This window comes from Lygodium microphyllum, chromosome 12 (genome assembly GCF_053477565.2).
Source record: "Lygodium microphyllum isolate KBCC chromosome 12, Lygodium_microphyllum_v1.1.10, whole genome shotgun sequence".
Classification (NCBI taxonomy): Eukaryota; Viridiplantae; Streptophyta; class Polypodiopsida; order Schizaeales; family Lygodiaceae; genus Lygodium; species Lygodium microphyllum.
In genome coordinates this window covers 106394583-106413565 of record NC_141146.1, presented here as the reverse complement: position 1 = coordinate 106413565, position 18983 = coordinate 106394583, and the positions used below count along the sequence as shown (strand labels likewise).

The window sequence follows — 18983 nt, the reverse complement described above, 5'->3', positions numbered from 1 at the left end:
CTTGCTCCCTTTGTCCTCTAGTGCTGGCAGCAGATTCCGGAAGAGGGATAGCGACCCCAAAATGAAGGCGTCTCACCTGTCCCTTGGCATCCAAAAGCCTCCATCTCCCCCCTTGATCAGCTCTCATTCTCATCAAGTTCCTCATCTCAATCATCTGCAACCTCAATCGCTTTTGTCAACTGTTTTTTTTCTTTAGCATTCTTGGAATGTCAATCTTTTAAATCGGTGAGTGATAGCCGCTTGAAGTTCATATCTCCACGCACCATGTCTGGGGCGTCCACTAGAGCCCTGTTCTGGTCGAAGACATTGACAATGACCACAAGCTTTCCACAGCTTCGACCATAATTCACCATAGCAATGCGCCGCCCCTTCACGGTAGTAGAACGAGCCTGAAAAAGCTCCCCCTTTGATCAGAATAGGCTAGCCTCCCAAGAAGGCCCAACAAATTTAGTTGCTCCTATTAGCAAGGACTACAACTTCTCCGAAAACCTTCTCTGATGCATCCAGTATTTCTGATTGACCACGTGGAGGAGCCCCTGTGGCTATTAGACCAACCCTGGAAATGGCATCTTTTTAACAACAGCATCATTTGTCTTGCCTCTGACTAAAACTTTCAATTTTGTGCCATTCTTATGATTCCCTGAACTTACATAACCCATGGCTATATTCTTCTTCAAGAATGCTTTATCCCGCATGTTACGTTGGCCTTGTTCATGTGCAACCTTTATCTTCATAACTTAAATGTAAGCTTCCTTTGATTCCACGGTATCCTGCACTTTTCTTGGAGTTCATCATTGAAATTAACAGCTTGATAATATTCTTTGACATCAGTTTTTCATATTTTTCTGACACACACACAACATACACACAAACAGAAACACACACAAACACAAACACACAAGTGGAGTATGTACATTGGATGCAGGTACTGATAAGGACGGAAAAATAATGCAGCGATCAAACACAATGAAACACACGCGAAAAGATAACACAGATGCACAACAAAAATGGGGGTGTTTACGGCTCGAATGCGTAGCAACACGACATCCACCCCCTCTAAACCTACGCATCCTCCGGATGAGCCAACTATCCATGATCGTCTAAGTCCACAAACAGGTCCAGTCCTTCATCAGTTTCCAGTAGACCTGTTTCTCCATCAGCTTCATCATCCATATTCTCTGCTTCTTCTCCTAGAATTTCTTTTGACTGCTCTTCTTCTGCTAATGCTTCAAGTGCATACTCTTCATCTTCTCTTCTCTTGAAAATCTTGACTCATTTTCCAGCAATGGACACCCTCAATACCGTTCCATCCAATTCAGCCAACTCATAGGTAGCATTGTCAAAAACCTGTTTCACCTCATATGGTCCAAACCATCTTTGAACCATTTTTCTCATGCTACTATGCTGATTCTCTAGGCTACTGTCGTAGACTAGAACCCAATCTCCCTCTTTTATGGCTCTAGGCCGCAAGCAATGCCTCAAATCAAACCTGTCCTTATTTCTGAGTCGGGTTGCCTTCAAACGATCAACTGCTAGCTGCACATCTTCTGTCCTTCTCTCTAGTTGACGAATCCGAAGAGCTAGAAGCTTCTCCCTTGATAAATTCTCATGCCACGGAAGAGACTCCACGTGAAAGCACAGATTTCAGTAGGCATGAGAGGTTTTTGCCCATACATCAACTCTGCAGGCATATATCCAGTAGTCACTCTATGTGTAGAGCGGTCTGCTCACAATGCAAAAGGTAGTAATCTCGGCCAATCTCCAATCCGACCTTTACAAGCTTTTTCCAATGCCTTATCGGCGGATGTCCTCTTTCACTCTTGCCATTCCCTTCTGGATTATAGGCAGTAGTAAGAGCCAACTTAATCCCAAGCCGTGAGAAAAATTCTCTAGCTTCATCTGCATCTAGCTCTCCACGATCAGCAGTAATCTTGCCTATACATCCATACCTGCAAAATATTTCTTCCAACAAGAATTTACATACTGTAGTAGTGGTCTTCATCCGCAAAGATTTGCCTTCAACATAGTTTGTAAGATCCTCCCTGGCCAAGAGAAGATATCTCATCTGCCAAAGTCCCACTGGCAAAGTAACCAAGTCTACCACCCACTTATAATGCATACATAGTAGATAGGTCAGATGCAACTCATCACGATGCCGCACTAAAGAGTAGAGCTGACAATCCCTGCAAGTCTCCACAAAGTGGGAAACATCTTTATACATCCCTTTCCACCAGTATCTTTCTTTGATTTTCTCATAGGTAGCCCACACACCTCTATGTCCAGCCCAAGAACTCTCATGAAACTCTCGCATAATCTGTATCTACATCGCTGCCTCACAAACTCCTCTCTTCTTTGGGTGCTTCCAAAGAAAACCATCTTTCAAGAAATACCCATAAGCCTTTCTTCTGATTTTCTTGAATACATCATCTGTCCAATTAGCTCTTCGAGTTAATAAACTCAGATACTGACCAATTTTTAGCCACTTTTCAACATAGAGTTCTTCAGTAAAGGCTTTAATAGTAGATACATGACAATCATGAACAAGGACAGAAGCTGCAAACTCTATCTCATCATCTTCTACAAGCATTGACTCCTCATCCTCATATCTAGCTCTAGACAGCATGTCAACAAACTGGATTATCTTTTCCTGCTATGTGTCACAATTCTGGATTCAATGATTTAATGTAGGCAATCCACCAAAGCATCGCTATATATGGAGTCGAACAGCTAGTAATCATGCCAAGCAAAGGCAAACAATCTGTTTCCACAACAACTGAAGCACCAATAAAATACCCTTTATCACACTTCAGTGCAGTGACTACTCCCCACAACTCTCTTTTAATCTGCAGATATCTCCTCTGCCGCTCATTAAGAACTTTAGCTCCAAAGCGGATTGCATATCTGTTTCCATCAGCATCATCCTCTCCCACTTCCCATCCTATGCCAATAGGGCTAGTATCAACTATCAACATGATTGGCCGTCCACACTGATAATCTACCTTGCGAAGAGTAGGAGCTGACTGCAACAGCTTCTTGAGTTTACGCATGGCTTTCGAATGCTTCTCATCCCAATGAAATTTTTGCCTCTTTCGAAGCAGCTGATAGAGAACATCTACTATGTGAGCAAAATGAGGAATCCAAATCATGTAAAATACACAAGCTCCCACAAATCTCCGCACCTCTGAAGTAGTCGAGCAATACTCTGCAATCCCGCTTATGGCATCCGCCTTTGCAGGTGAAGGCTTTCTGCCATAATAACCAACCTTATGCCCAACTATGATGACTTCATTAACACCAAAGACAGATTTCAGCCCTGAAAGAGTCAAATTTACCTCCTCTAATCGTGTCAATATTTGCTCACAAGCAACCAAGTGTTCAGCCACAAACTGTCTACATCCTTGCAAATCAAGACTCTCATTCTTTTCTTCTTCTGCACAACCCTTAATAGGCACATCATCTGGGATAGGCATGGTATACTGTGGAATATAGTCTCGCAAAACTCTATGCATAGCATTCATCATATGAGCAACTGAGTTGGTGGCACCTTGAGGCAAGGTACACATCCTCACAAGACCAATAGGTGTCCGCATAGTAGTAATATCCCTGCTTTCCAAGGCAAGCTGAAACTGGTCATAACCAGAATAGAAGTCACGTAGGGAATAGATGGCTCGTCTTGCAAAAGCCTCAGCAAAGTCATCCACAACTGGACCTGTTTCCACATTCCTGATTGTCACTCTATTCACGGGCTGCATATCCTGAATAAATCTCAAGGTACCATTCTTCTTTGGTACAGTAAACCACCTGTTAGAATAGGGCGCAAAAGAGGGTTCCAAAATCCCCATCTTAATCTTCTCATTCAGCAACTCTATCAGCTTTGGCAAGTGTGCTTTAGGCACAGGTATAGGACGTATATTCCATGGCACATGAGGGACAGTGAAGATGACCATAGGCGCAACCAATTTGGGACTAATGCAGCCAATTTCATGAGGAAAGAAAGCAAATGCCTTACCATGTCGTCCAAGCATCTCTCTAAAACATTCTTTTTCCATTGGAAGCAAGAAATCATCATTTCCAATCTTCAATTCTACAAGAGTTTCAGCTGTAAATTTTTGTCCAATATTTGCAGGATCTCTCAACAGCTGCTTCATAGCTTTTTCTATCTGCTCATCAGTATCAGGAGGAAGCGGCCCTGCAACTGGCTTAACCTTCTTATCAACTGTTTTATACTTCGCGTCAACCTTGGCATCAATCAGGCACTATTTTCTTTGCTGCAATTTTTGCAAATTTTCAGCAACTCTCAACTCTGTTGGCTGAAAGATTTTAGCCTTTTGCTCTATGGATTGCATGGGTGCAGCTTGAAACTCTGTATGCCGAAATTTTTTACCATTAAACTCTGTTGGCTGAAAGGTTTCAGTCCTCTGCTCTGTGGACTGCCATGATGTAGCCTCATACTCTATATGCTGAATTTTTCCAGCATTTAACTCTGCTAGCTGAAAGGTTTTAGCCCTCTGCAACTCTGAAAGCTGATCAAGGTTAGCCAAAGATTCGATTTTCTGAGTTTTCTCAGCCTCTAGCTCAGTTTTCAGCATAAAATCAGAAATTTCGTGATACATATCCAAGGTTTGTATAGGTATGATCCTTGAACCCTTACATACATCAGTTTTCAGCATATTTCCCATCTCAAATAATGTATTTGCATAAGACATTCCTTCATACAGCCCATCCACATGCTCTTCTGCTTGCAAAATACCTACAGTCTTCAACTCTTTCTCCTTACGACCAATGTACTGCCTGGCAGCTCTAGACAAATCTGAAATTTTTTGATAACTCACTGAACTATCTGAAGAAAAACCAACAAAATTAGTGGAGAAAGATTGGCTGCCAGGAGGCGAGATCTCCTCTTTTCTCCGCTCCGTACCACTGGCGTCTCGCAAGACAGTGGTACCTAATGAAAATCCAACTCCTTCGCAGGTAGTGGTGCCTCACGCAAGGAGTCCCTGTTTCTCGGATGATTTACTCCAACAGTCATAAACTGAACAGCTCGCATACCATCTTCACTGTGTATCCATGCATAGGCTGAGCCATCATCCATCACTTTCGTCTCCATTCTTACTTCTGTAATGAAAGGCTGTCCAAGAATAATCAGATAAGAGCAAGAATCCTGAACAAAGCAATGATAATCCTCTTCAACATTACCAATAGAAATTTTGATGCTTGGACAAGCAGCATACATATCACCAGAAGTATTAGTGGCTGCTCTCATGCGCCAGCCATGCTCTGCATCCATAGGCCACTTGCCACTCTCATAAACACCTCAAGCAATAAGATTAATCTCAAAACCATGATCAACTAAAGCAACCAAAGGAATCTATTTCTCTCCAATCCTTACCACTGTCTCAGTGGTTGCTCTAGCCCAATGACTGCATGAAAAATGGCTGCGAGGAATGAGGATAGGGGTATCATCATCTTCATACTGCATAGGCTGAACTATTTTCTCCAGCTGCGGATTGACAGAAGCATTCTCAACCATCACTACATTATCATGCTCTTCCCCAAGAGCTCCATGCCATAACCCCTGTAAAGCAGGTCCTTCCATTGCATGTCGTTTCCTCCGCAAAAGATCTTGCATCTGATCCTGTATTTCTCTTCTAGCAATCCCAAGAGCTTCTCCAACAGTAAAAGTGACTTCACTATTCAAAATTGTTTCATGAAAAATCTTACTCATATCCGTCTGCATATCAAGGTCTGACAAGAGCTTGAATCTTGGCTCCTTTCTTGGTTGTCTCTTTTCTTTCATCTGTTTGTCTCCCATAGGTTGTTCAGGACCTGATTGTGCTGGAGAACTCGTCATAGGTGGAGCTGTAACAGATGGTGAAACAAAGTCACCCACTCTAGTCTTTTTGGAGGTGTTGAGACCCTCCTAATCTCTTCTTCTCTTTTCCTCAACCACGACATCTAAACCATGTGTTTTCGCCATATAAGCAAAAATAGAATACCTGTCAATAAGAGAATCCCATCCTGTTTCTCCTCGGATGCTGGAGCCCACACAAGTCATAGTGGATGCCTGAACTTTTCCTCTTCTCACTATCTCCAAGGCAGAGGACCATAAAGCAGAGTCTCCATCTGATTTCTGCTCAAGCTTGACTCCATAAGCTGAAGCATCTCCTTTAACACTCACATAAGCTGATTGCGCAGCCATATCATCAACGAGCTTCTTCATGCCTCCCTTCCCAAAGTTCGTGTCAAGAGGAGCACCAGTCTCTGTCAGCCATATCTTTCCATCTTGTCCCCAAAACACTACGTTCTTCTTACGCGCTTCCTGAAAAGCATCACAATCTCTACAATGTTGGTGCTCTGTACTATCGCACCAAATACATCGTCTCCCTTTTCTTTGGCCAGCTGGGAAAGCAGTCACTGGAGCAGGTGCTACAACAGGTACTGATATAAGTTGCTCTTTTAACTTCCCAACTTCAGCTTTGACTGCCTCTATCGTCAAATCTACCAAGCCTTTAATAACATCATCTACTAATAAGGGCACTAGAGCAGTAGGAACTGGTGGATTTACAATAGGAGTAGGCTTAGGCATAGAACTTGCAGAGGTCTCCAAGGATTTTTCAGAAGGAGATCCTATATTACGATGCAATCGTACCCTCTTGCGCTGCTTCTTAACAAGCGCATTCACAACATCAATGACATGTCTCCACTCAATCTTTAAACCTGAATCAGTAGCTTGATCTTCCAAACGATCATCCAACTTTTCCTGTAAATCAGCATCAGCAGCTTGTAAAAATAATTCCACTTTCTACATCTCCAAAGCTTGCTACTTAGTTCCATCCAACTGATCATAGCGGCTCTCAAACTCTCGCAGAAGGGCGGTAACTGAAAGTCCTTTATTAGGCATAGAAACCCATGCTAAGAAATTCCTATGGTTCATAAGACCTGTATCCTCCAGGAGATATTCATCTTTTAATGCATTCTTAAACTCTGTCCAACCAGCATGTGTTCCTTGAATTTCTGAAATTCGGACTTCAAGCGTGCGAACCACGATCCACAAAAAGTAGCGGCTTGAAACGTCTTGAGAAACCCCAAAAAACTTCATCTTTTCTTCATACAAATACAGGTAAGTTGAAACTTGTTGGCCGTTGAACTACTTCATCTCTTGTTGGACAGCTTTCAAGGCATCCATGGCATCACTATCGCATTTCGCGTGAGCTTGCTGTTGCATATAGGTTGTAAATGACTGAAACAGATGCTTCATGACATTCTCATCTGTCATCTCTACTTGCGAGTCTCCCATCTTGCTGAAAATTGACGTAGCGCTTTCACGTCGGGTTCACCAGAAATGTCGTAGAGTTCGTGCAAGAGCTGTTGAATGCAGGGTTCAAAGTGCTGCAAGAAAAGAGGCTAACAAGAAGAATTCAATTTTTAATGCCAAAGTTCACTATATTGCTTATCAAGTTCGTAGAGTTACAACAAAGAAACTTCCAACAAACAAATTTTGTTCAAGTCCGCAAGCTTTCAAGCCACTAACAAAGGTAGACAGCAGAAGGTTCACAATTAGTCTCCAACCCCATGTATAAATCAGATTAACATCAAGGGCCACCTGTACCTTAGCATTGCTGAACTCCCATAAACCTGGATGAAATTTTGTTCAAGTCCTTCAGCATATAACTTTTGGCCTAAGGGCATAGAAGAAGAGCTAAAAGAGAACAAAAGAGGACCAATGGAGTGGGAAGTCCCTCAAAGACCCTCCAAATGAGGTGGGTAACCCTTGTCTAAGACCTTCCAAACGAACACTTCGGCAAACCTTGAAATTTGAGGGCATTCAAATTTCTTCTTGAACACATTTAAATCAATGACCTTGTTAATTGGCATCAGAGCTTCAACAACTAGTCCAAGACCATGAAGAATGTGGACCAAATCTCTCACACAATTGGTGTTCCCCAAAGCCATATGACATCTTATTGGAATTCTGAATTCGCCACGTGAGGAACAAGCTCAGAGTTATCAATTACACAACCGCAATCAACATGACAAAAACCCAAAATTCAGAGAGGTCTCTGTAATCTCAGAGCTTGCAAATGAGTTCATCATAAACAGATCAAGCAACGGTGATCGGGCGCTGGGGAAGCGTCTTCTATTGTTGTTGAGGGTCTTCGAGCTGCTGGAAGTCCTCCATGTTGTAGATGATGGTGATATAGAGGGCGCAGCTGGGGCATCTGGCAATCTCCTCACGTCACATGCGCACCATGTTAGTGAAGAATCCAACTAGCTTTTTGGCAAAGATGTCCATGATCTGCATAAGAGACTTTAGACTGACGGTGAAGAAAGAATCGTTCCGATGGAGAATTGAAGATGAATACGTTTCTTGACCGCTAAACATGCCATAAAACCTCGCAATGGAAAAAACGAGATACACAGTATATGCCCTTGCTCCCTTTGTCCTCTAGCGCTGGCAACAGATTCCGAAAGAGAGATAGCGACCCCAAAATGAAGGCGTCTCACCTGTCCCTTGGCATCCAAAAGCCTCCATCTACCCCCTCGATCAGCTCTCATTCTCATCAAGCTCCTCATCTTGATCATCTACAGCCTCAATCGCTTCTATCAATTGTTTTTTTTCTTTAGCATTCTCAGAATGTTAATCTTTTAAATCGGTGAGTGATAGCCGCTTGAAGTTCATAGCTCCACGCACCATGTCTAGGGCGTCCACTAGAGCCCTGTTCTGGTCAAAGACATCGACAATGACCACAAGCTTTCCATAGCTTGGACCATAATTCACCATAGCAATGTGCCCCCCCTTCACTGTAGTAGAACGAGCCAGAAAAAGCTCCCCTTTTGATTAGAATAGGCTAGCCTCCCAAAAAGACCCAACAAATTTAGTTGCTCCTATTAGCAAGGACTAAAACCTCCGCTGGTAACTTCTCCGACATCCTTCTCTGATGCATCTAGTATCTCTGAGTGACCACGTGGAGGAGCCCCTGTGGCTATTAGACCAACCCTACAAATGGTATCTTTTTAACAACAGCATCATTTATCTTGCCTCTGACTGAAACTTTCAATTTTGTGCCATTCTTATGATTCCCTGAACTTACATAATCGATGGCTATGTTCTTCTTCAAGAATGCTTTATCCCGCATGTTACGTTGGCCTTGTTCATGTGCAACCTTTATCTTCATAGCTTAAATGTAAGCTTCCTTTGATTCCACGATATCCTGTACTTTTCTTGGAGTTCATCATTGAAATTAAGAGCTTGATAATATTCTTTGACATTAGTTTTTCATATTTTTCTGACACACACACAACATGCACACAAACAGAAACTTACACAAACACAAACACACAAGTGGAGTATGTACATTGGATGCGGGTACTGATAAGGATGGAAAAATAATGCAGCAATCAAACACAATGAAACACATGTGAAAAGATAACACACATGCACAAAAAAAATGGGGGTGTTTACGGCTCGGATGCGTAGCAGCACGACAACGCGTTGCTATTAGCATCACAAAGCATCGTTATCAGCGTCGCTATTTGCATCGGTATGAGTGTCGTAAATATCATTATCAACGTTGCTATTTGCATTAGTATCAGTATTTGCGATGCTGATATCGACGTTGATAGCGATGCTAATACCGACTATTCTATGGCATCGCCATAACGACGTTTTTTGCGATGACAGAAAAAAAATTATTTATGAACATTTTCGTCACTTTTAACGTCAGCATAAGGCCTATATCTTGTAGTGTTATATTATTCCATTTCTAAGATTAGAAAACCTTTTCAAGCTAAATATTCATTCATCTGAACACTCATAGAAACAAACGTAAGATATACAGAAGTTCAAGAAACCATCAACAAAAATCATAAAAACTATATAGCTCAACTAAAACCAATCAAAACCATTAAACGAGAATGGAAGCCTATTTACCTAAGCACTCTCCGAATCCCGCAAAGTCATGCATCATCCACATGAGAATGGCTCGAATATTGGCGGACCGTCAACCATGGCGCTTGCTTATATATTGCACGGTAACCCCCTCCTCCCACAAAATCTTAAGCTCATCAACTAATGAACGAAGATACACATCCATAATTTTGACTTTGTAGCCGTCAGGGATGAGTAAGCTAAGGATGAGATGTCCTTTCTTTGTAGAAAGCCATGGATGGATATTGTAGTTTACAAGGACTATAGGCCACACACTGTAAGAAGTTGAGTGCATATCGAATGGGTTCACACCATCCATTGCAAGACCAAGCCGAATATTCCGTGGCTCTCAGACAAAGCTTGGAAAGATAGAGTCAATGTGGCTCCATGCGCGTGAATCCGTTGATATTCGTTGAACTCCATCTATGGATCTATTTTGCACATGCCACGTTGTCAAGCTCGCCATGCTCGACGTACGAAACATGTGGTTTATGCGGGGGATAAGCGAAAAGCGTCTAAAAACTTTTTGAGGGATGGTTTGCCCTTGCAAGTCCTGTCGATACCTATGAGAACCACACTTTGGACATGTCTCCATAGTCTCGTATTCTCCTCAAAACAATATGTAATCATTGATACATGCATGGATGCTGCTGTAGTCCATGCTAAGCTTTTGTAAAACATATCGGGCATCATCATGAGACTCAAGCATGGTATTTATAAGTGGTAATATATTATACTTCAATAACTTAAAAAAAATCATAAAACACCTTGAAAAAGCACAAATATTTTTAATGATAGTGTCGAAAAGAAATCAATGAAGCGTACATATAAGGTACTTGATCAACTCGGTCATACTCGCAAGAATCGCTCCACCTATATTTTGCTTGCACACTTAGGAGTGCAAGTAGTGTCTTCAGGCAAGGTACTCGACACCCATCATATAATGGTATGGATGCTTCCTCTCTAAGTGGATCAGAAGTCTCGACATCCATGGAAATCAATGCATCGATCATTGCCTCCATCTCAGGCTCCAAGATTGTAGGTAAGTCTCGAAGGCTGTCTGTCTCCTCCAATATTGACGGTATAGATTGGGCAGTACCTTTCAAGTGGTGGATTAGCTCAAGCACTCCATCCATCGCATGCCCACGAACTCTTCTAACTGGCCGCAAAGGGTATACTCCTCCTTGGGACGAGACGCCACCTCCTTGGATAGAAAATTTACCAGCCATACCTAATCTTTTTGTATATGGTATTCAATTAGCTTGCGAGTACGATACATGATCGATATTAAATTTTCTTACCGTTTGCTGAAAATCCAAGATTGCCTGATCAATGATCTTAGATTGAAACTCGCCAAAGCGTCGTACGTGTTCTATAGACAATCGACGTTTTCGTCTAATTGCCAGCTTATATTGAGAGCAAGGACTTGGGACACGCTGATTAAGATACGCCTTGCGATCTACTACTACTACTACTACTACTATTACTACTACTACTACTACTACTACTACTACTACTACTACTACTACTACTACTACTACTACTACTACTACTACAAACAAGAAAAGAAAAAAAAACTACTATTACTACCACTACTACAGCAACAACAACAAATAAGAAAACTAGATAATAATAAACAAGAAAACAAAAAAAACAATTACTATGAAAAAAAAAACAACAACAAACAAGAAAACCACTACTACTACTACAACCACGACCACGACTACGACTATGACTAGGACCACGACTACAACTATAACCACGACCACGACCACGACCATGACCACGACCACCACTACCACTACCATTACCACTACCACTACCACTACCACTACCACTACCACTACCACTATAATAAACAAGAAAAGAAGAAAAAAAATCAACAACAATAACTACTACTACTACAATAACAATAAACAAGAAAAGAATAAAAAACTACTACTACTACTACTACAAAAAAAAAAAAGAAAACTAAACAACAATAAACAAGAAAAGAAAAAAAAAACTACTATTACAACAAACAAGAAAACAACAACCTCTCCCTCCCTCTCCCTCTCTGTCTCCATCTCCCTTCCTTTCTCTCTTTCCCTATTATGTTTGATGTTTTCTCTCTTATCTCCTCTCCCTCTCTCATTTCCTTTTCTCTCTTCCTCTCCCTCTCTCATTTCCTCTCCCTCCCTCACCCTTATCCTCATCCTCTCTTTCTCTCTTTTTCTATTATGTTTAATTTTTTTCTCTCTCCTCTCCCTCTCTCATTTCCTTTTCTCTCTTCCTCTCCCTCCCTCACCCTTACCCTCTCTTTCTTTCTTTCCCTATTACGTTTAATGTATTTTCTCTCTTTCTCTCCCTCTCTCTTTCCCTATTATGTTTAATGTTTCCCTCTCTCTTTCCTCTCCCTCTCTCTCCTCTCCCTCTCTTTTCTTTGCCTCCTTGTCCCTCTCTCATCTCATCTCCCTCTCCCTCTCTGTCTCTTTCCCTGAACCAGTATAATGCTTTTTCTCTCTCTTCTCCCTCTCTCATTTCCTTTTCTCTCTTCCTCTCCCTCATTTCCTCTCCCTCCCTCACCCTCACCCTCTCTTTCTCTCTTTCCCTATTATGTTTAATGTTTTTTCTCTCTCCTCTCCCTCTGTCATTTCCTTTTCTCTCTTCCTCTCCCTCTCTCATTTCCTCTCCCTCCCTCACCCTCACCCTGTCTTTCTCTCTTTCTCTATTATTTTTAATGTTTTTTCTCTCTTCCTCTCCTCTCTTCCTCTTCCTCTCTCATTTCCTCACCCTCTCTTTCTCTCTTTCCCTATTATGTTTAATAAGTTTTCTCTCTCCTCTCCCTCTTTCATTTCCTTTTCTCTCTTCCTCTCCCTCTCTCATTTCCTCTCCTTCTCTCTCCCTCTCCCTCTCTTTCTTCCTCTCCCTCCCTCTCCCTCTCCCTCTCTCTCTCTTTCCCTATTATATTTAATATTTTTTCTCTCTCCTCTCCCTCTCTCATTTCCTTCTCTCTCTCTCTCTCTCTCTCTCTCTCTCTCATTTCATCTCCCTCCCTCACCCTCACCCTCTCTTTCTCTCTTTCCCTATTATGTTTAATGTTTTTTCTCTCTTCCTATAGCCAGTATATTGGCCTTCCCTTTCAAGCAAAAACTCTCTTTGGAAGGCCGCAAAAAAAGAAATAAATCATAGTTATGGTTCCAACCTCTAGGCTACAATACCATACCGCAGCTCGTCCTTCTAGAGTCATATTAAAGAACATCATCATGTGTCCATCTTGGATTTAGTAGTTGAACATTAACTTTTGGAACTCATTAATAAAAAGAATTTCATCTTCCTCTACTAACCCATTAAAAATGGATAGAGGGAATCCTAAGACTGGCAAGTTTGGTGGTCCTATTGGGATTGCAATGGGTTGCACCATGGTGACAAACTGGATTCGCTAAGGGAGTTTGAACTATGCGAATTATTACTCCACTTGAAATGGGCTGATTAATTGGGACAGGGAAAGTATTGAAACTTCCTCCTCTTCATGGACTATGCATGGGGCTAGGGTAACTTAGACCCCTCCCTTATAGGGATATCATACAACTTCTTTGCATAGAATATCTCCTAATAATCTCAACCCGCCATCTAGCATGTTTAGCTCTTTCTTGCTTCTTTTGAAGCTCTGCTTCTTGACAGTCTTTTGGATATATTTTATTGCATTTTGGCATACACTAATAAATTGGTCCCTATTGATTGAGATTCAAAGATCGCCACTTATTAGTGACTCACGACAAATGCACCCCCTATGGGGGCCTAAAATGGGCCCGATATTGACTCTATGGCACTAGTTGGGCCTCTATTACGTACCCAAACAACCCCTCACGGTAGCTAGGAGCGTCTAAGGGGTAAACTATCCTAACCTCTAATACATAACTTTGAGTTTTTGTGGATTGTAATCCAACGGATAAACCTTCCCACACTCCTCATCACAAAGGGATTCCTTGCACATATTGATGTAATACACCATGTAAGTATAGACAAAGAGAACAGCTCTCAACTGATTGCCAAAACTCCACTATGGCTCTCCTATACCTCTGGGACTTTCCCTAAGATGTGTCTCTTTCATATATAGAATACATTAGATACATGCTCCACTCTTTTAATCGATTGATCCAAGAGATGTAATATATTCCTCACTGAATATTCCCCAAAGGAGACGAACCACTAACCCTACAGGTTAGGATACCCCACCTCCTCAACATAGGTCATCAATCATGAAAACAATTATCGCACAATGCAATGTGTACGATTTATAGTGCTCAAACAAAATTTTCATCAACAACCAACATTGTGAAGGTGCAAAAACATTTCTCTTCATACCTTTACTCTAAGCGAGTTTATTGTGTGGCATAGGGCCAACATCGAGTATGCTAGTACTATTGGATCCTCTTAATCTTAAACCACACGTGTCATATATGCCACACATCAGAAAAACACCATAATTTAGCATATTATCAGCCCTCAACACCCTCCTTCTCCCTATGACTTAAGACTGTGTATTCACTGGTGGATTTAGAGAGCAGGTTTTTAATGTATTTTTCCTTCTTCATAAAAGTAGTAAATATCCACTGTAGCATAAAGATAGGGCTAAACCCCATGCATTCACCTTATCATACATCATTACAAGATACATGCCTCATACCAACCTTTAAAGTGATGAAAATGTTCACAAAAAAAATTGCCCCTGTCGTCACTAAACACATCACTATTGGCACCTCAATAGAACTATTGTTGTTGGTGTTGCTATTAACGTTGCTATTTGCATCATTAATGATGCAGATATAGTGATGCCAATAGAGACGTGTAAAGTTCTAAATCTCCTTCCTCGTGTGAACTACCCCTTATAGAAAAGGGGGATAATGATATGGCAATTGTTGGTAATTTCTTGGGGATAATGTTGAGATATCGAGCTCCACTCGTGATACGCCAGGGTGACCGTTGTGTATTTATGTCACCGACTTGTCAGTTGCAGATGCGGTTGGTACACCGCCCCTGAATAATAGCTACATGATAGCTATCCTTATCTACTCTAGTTCGTGGCTCAGTTAGTATGCCACCTTAGTTAGTTGAGTTTGGTTTGAGACCCATATAGAGGGTTCTTCTATTTCTTTGTACTTGAGTTCTTTTGGCTTACACAACTAAGAAGAGGAAAACTGGTTTTCATCCTCCACCCTTGTGTGTCTTCCCCCATTGTGCAAGCAAGAAAGCTTCAAGCGAGACTCCTTCCTTCTCTCCCACAATCTTGACATGGTATCAGAGCCTTGTTCGTGGTAAGGAGCTCAAGAAAGCAAGCCAAGCTCGCGGTGGTCTGGTAAGAGGAGCAGTGTTGCTTTCATTTTCTGTTTTGGGAGCAGATCTCTGCAGGTAGCACAGCCGGAAATTGCAGGAGTGCATTGTCTCAGGTTGAGACACCCTTCGCGCTGCAGCAAGAGGGCAATATATGCTGCGGGACAGAGCTTTAGCTCTTGGCGACCCTGTTTTTTTTATTTGAGGCCATTTCGGGGCCTGTTTTGGAGGCGGAAGTTTTCTGCACGCACTCAGGAAAAAGCCCTGTTTTATGCTGTGCGACCACTGTTCTACAGGTCGGTGAAAAGTTACCACAGAAATTGCATCGTATGCTTGTGCGCAGAGACATTGGGAGTTACAGAATCATCCTTGGTTTCTGTTTATGCAAAATCGTCACTAGGAAGTGACTGTGTGGTCAAATACCACTTTCGCCAGTTTTGCAGATTTGCCCTTGTGAGGCTGAAGCTGTGTTCTTTGCAGTGACAGAACTTTTTGCAGTATTTTGTAATGGCGTCTGATTCTCTCTCACAGATTGTCACTGAAAAGCTTGACAAGAACAACTTCCAAGCATGGAAGTTTAGAATGACGAATTTCCTTATGGGAAAAGGATATTGGAAATTTGTTGCAGGAAATGAAGAAGAACCAGTTCTTCCTGATGTTCCCAATCAACAGCAAATGCAGGCATTTAAAGCATGGCATGAGAGAGCCAGGAAAGTTATGTATTGGCTGTCTATCAGCATTTCAGACTCTATGATTGTGCATATTCAAGATGCAAGTACGCCAAAGGAGGCATGGGATACTCTGTCAAAGATGTATAGCACAAATACACAAGCCAGGAAAATGCAGCTCAAGCAAGAGTTGCACAATGTGCAAAGAGAAAATATGAGCATCAATGACTACCACATGAAGGTGAAGAAGATTGCAGATGCACTTGCTTCCATTGGGTCGCCAGTGGAAGATGATGATTTAGTTTCCGTGACCTTGAATGGTCTAGGAAAGGATTATGCACAGTTTCGGACATCCATTTCAGTTCGTGAAAGATTTCTTGATTTTGAGGAGTTGATTGCTCTTCTAATTTCTGAGGAGCAGAGAAATGGTGGTGCATCTTCTTCAGGAGGAACTTCAAAAGAAGCTGTCTTCTACTCAAATGCTGGAAGAGGTAGAGGCAGAGGTAGAGGAGGCCGATTTGGAGGCCGTGGTAGAAATCAGAATATGCAGCAAACTCAAGAAAACCAGTCCTATGGAGGAGGACGTGGTAACTCTAGAGGCAGGGGGAGCCAAAGAGGTCGTGGTGGATGGCAAAGAGGTCAAAATGCAAACAGTAATATTGAATGCTACTACTGTGGTAAAATGGGTCATATGGCTAAAGACTGCTATAAAAAGCAGAATGACATCATGAATGGAAAACTGCAACAAGGGAATTATGCATCTTCTAGTAGACAGGGTGATGACAGAAATGAGCATTTGTTCATGGTGCAGCACATGAACAATTCTGTGACAAGTGCAGAAGAAAGCAACGATGTATGGTATGTTGACTCAGGTGCATCAAACCACATGACAGGTCATGCAGAATGGATGGAGGATGCAAGGAAAATGGAAAAACCAGGATTTGTGGAGACTGGTGATGATACTGCACATCCTATTGTGCAAATTGGAAAAATTCCCTTGTCTATGCAGGATGGGAAAAAGAAATACCTGTCCGATGTATTTCATGTCCCAAATATCACCAAGAATCTGGTTTCTGTTGGTCAAATGGTTGAGCAGGGCTTGCAGGTCAGATTTAATCCTCATGGATGCTTTGTTGAGGATATGAAAAATAAAGGTCGCTTGATAGCAAAAGGAAAGAAGAAGGGCAGAATGTTTACATTGGATGCAGACATGTCTGAATTGAGTGCAGCAATGTTTGCACATGGGACCGGTGTAGTTGCAGATATTGATATCTGGCATAAACGCATTGGTCATGTTAATGTACAGCGACTTAAATCAATGCAGGCCCAGAATATTGTTGCAGGATTGCCTAAATTCAAGGTTGCAGAAATGCATAAGGTATGTGAAGCCTATCAGTTTGGAAAACAGGCAAGGAAACCATTTCCTAGACATGTTCAAGAGAGTAAGAAGCCATTGGAATTAATCCACTCTGATGTGTGGACTACTAAAGCTGCATCTCTTGGAGGCTGTCATTATTTTGTCAGTTTTATTGATGACTATAGCAGAAAAGTTTGGGTGTATTTTATGAAAAAGAAAAGTGAAGTTTTTGGGCATTTCAAAACTCTTAAAGCTATGGTTGAAAAAGAAACAGGTCTGTAAGTAAAATGCCTAAGGTCAGATGGAGGGGGAGAGTACCTCTCAAATGAGTTTGCAAGGTTCCTGCAGGAGCATGGCATAAAGCAGCAATATTCATGCAGTCATACCCCACAGCAAAATGGAATTGCAGAAAGAAAAAACAGACATATTGGAGAGGTGTCTCGTGCCATGCTCAATGAAAAAGACCTGCCAGATTTTTATTGGGCTGAAGCAGTTGCTACAGCAGTCTACATAATGAACAGGACTCCCACTGCAGCAATACATGGAATGACTCCAGAGGAGAGGTATACTGGTAGGAAACCAGATATTTCTCATTTGAAAATTTTTGGTTGCATTGCCTATGTACATGTGCCAGATGAGTTGAGATCCAAGTTGGATCCAAAAGCTGAGAAGTGCATCTTTATTGGTTACTCTCTGCAGCAAAAAGGGTATAGATGCTATAACCCTTCTACTCGTAAGTTTACAGTGAGCAGAGATGTTGTTTTTGATGAGATGAGTAGCTGGTATAAACCAGTAAATGTGATTGATGATGTAGATGCATAAAATGGTAATGCTGCACAGAATTCACAGCAGCAGTCACAAAATATTAGTGGACCTGGAGTGTCCTCTAGTAGTGGTTCACACTCTTCGCCATGGACAGGCAGATTGAGATCAGGAGAATCTTCTCAAAGTAATGCAGATAGTGGTATGCAGGTATCACGAAAAGGAAAAGAGAAGGTTGATCAGCCCATGTTTGATGTGAATGCAGGTCACTCTTATGTGGATGGTGAATCCAGTGGCTCAGAACAGAGCATTGATGATGAGTTGGGTATTCCTTCTATTGTTACACCTGGAGTAAGGAAGACCAGGGATGTTTTGAGAGCACCTGGGAGTGAACCCACTTTGTGCAGGTCTACCAGAGTTAGGTATCCTGTGGATAGGCTGAAATATGATGGATTTACAGCCATTCACTATGCATATATGGTCAAAGTGATACAGGAACCAGAACCCACTTCTTTTGAGCAAGCCATGGGAAAAGAAAAATGGGAGAAAGCCATGGATGAAGAAATGGATGCCTTGGAAGCAAATGCTACATGGGAATTGGTACCTTTGCCTAAAGGTAAGAATGCAATTGGCTGTAAGTGGGTTTATAAGGTGAAGCACAATGCAGATGGTTCTGTGAACAGATACAAGGCAAGATTAGTAGTCAAGGGGTATGCACAAACATATGGCATTGACTATGAAGAAACATTCAGTCCGGTTGCAAGGATGGCAACCGTAAGAGCAGTCATTGCTATGGCTGCATCAAAGGGATGGTCTTTACATCAGATGGATGTAAAGAATGCCTTCTTGCATGGTGATTTGCAAGAAGAGGTATATATGGAGCAGCCACCTGGTTATGTGCATACTGTTCATCCTGAGTTTGTTTGCAGGTTGAAGAAAGCTTTGTATGGCTTGA

At 41.8% G+C, this 18983-nt stretch overlaps 1 protein-coding gene across 1 annotated transcript; it reads right to left on the bottom strand.

The window, feature by feature from the left end:
* Positions 1 to 209: 209 nt before the first annotated feature.
* Positions 210 to 9137, bottom strand: LOC148028141 (uncharacterized). The gene is made up of 3 exons (XM_087689923.1): positions 8998 to 9137; positions 490 to 556; positions 210 to 389 (listed from the first exon to the last, which is right to left on the bottom strand). Exons 1-3 carry the CDS (start codon positions 9135 to 9137, stop codon positions 210 to 212), a joined length of 387 nt encoding a protein of 128 aa, XP_087546049.1.
* Positions 9138 to 18983: the final 9846 nt, after the last annotated feature.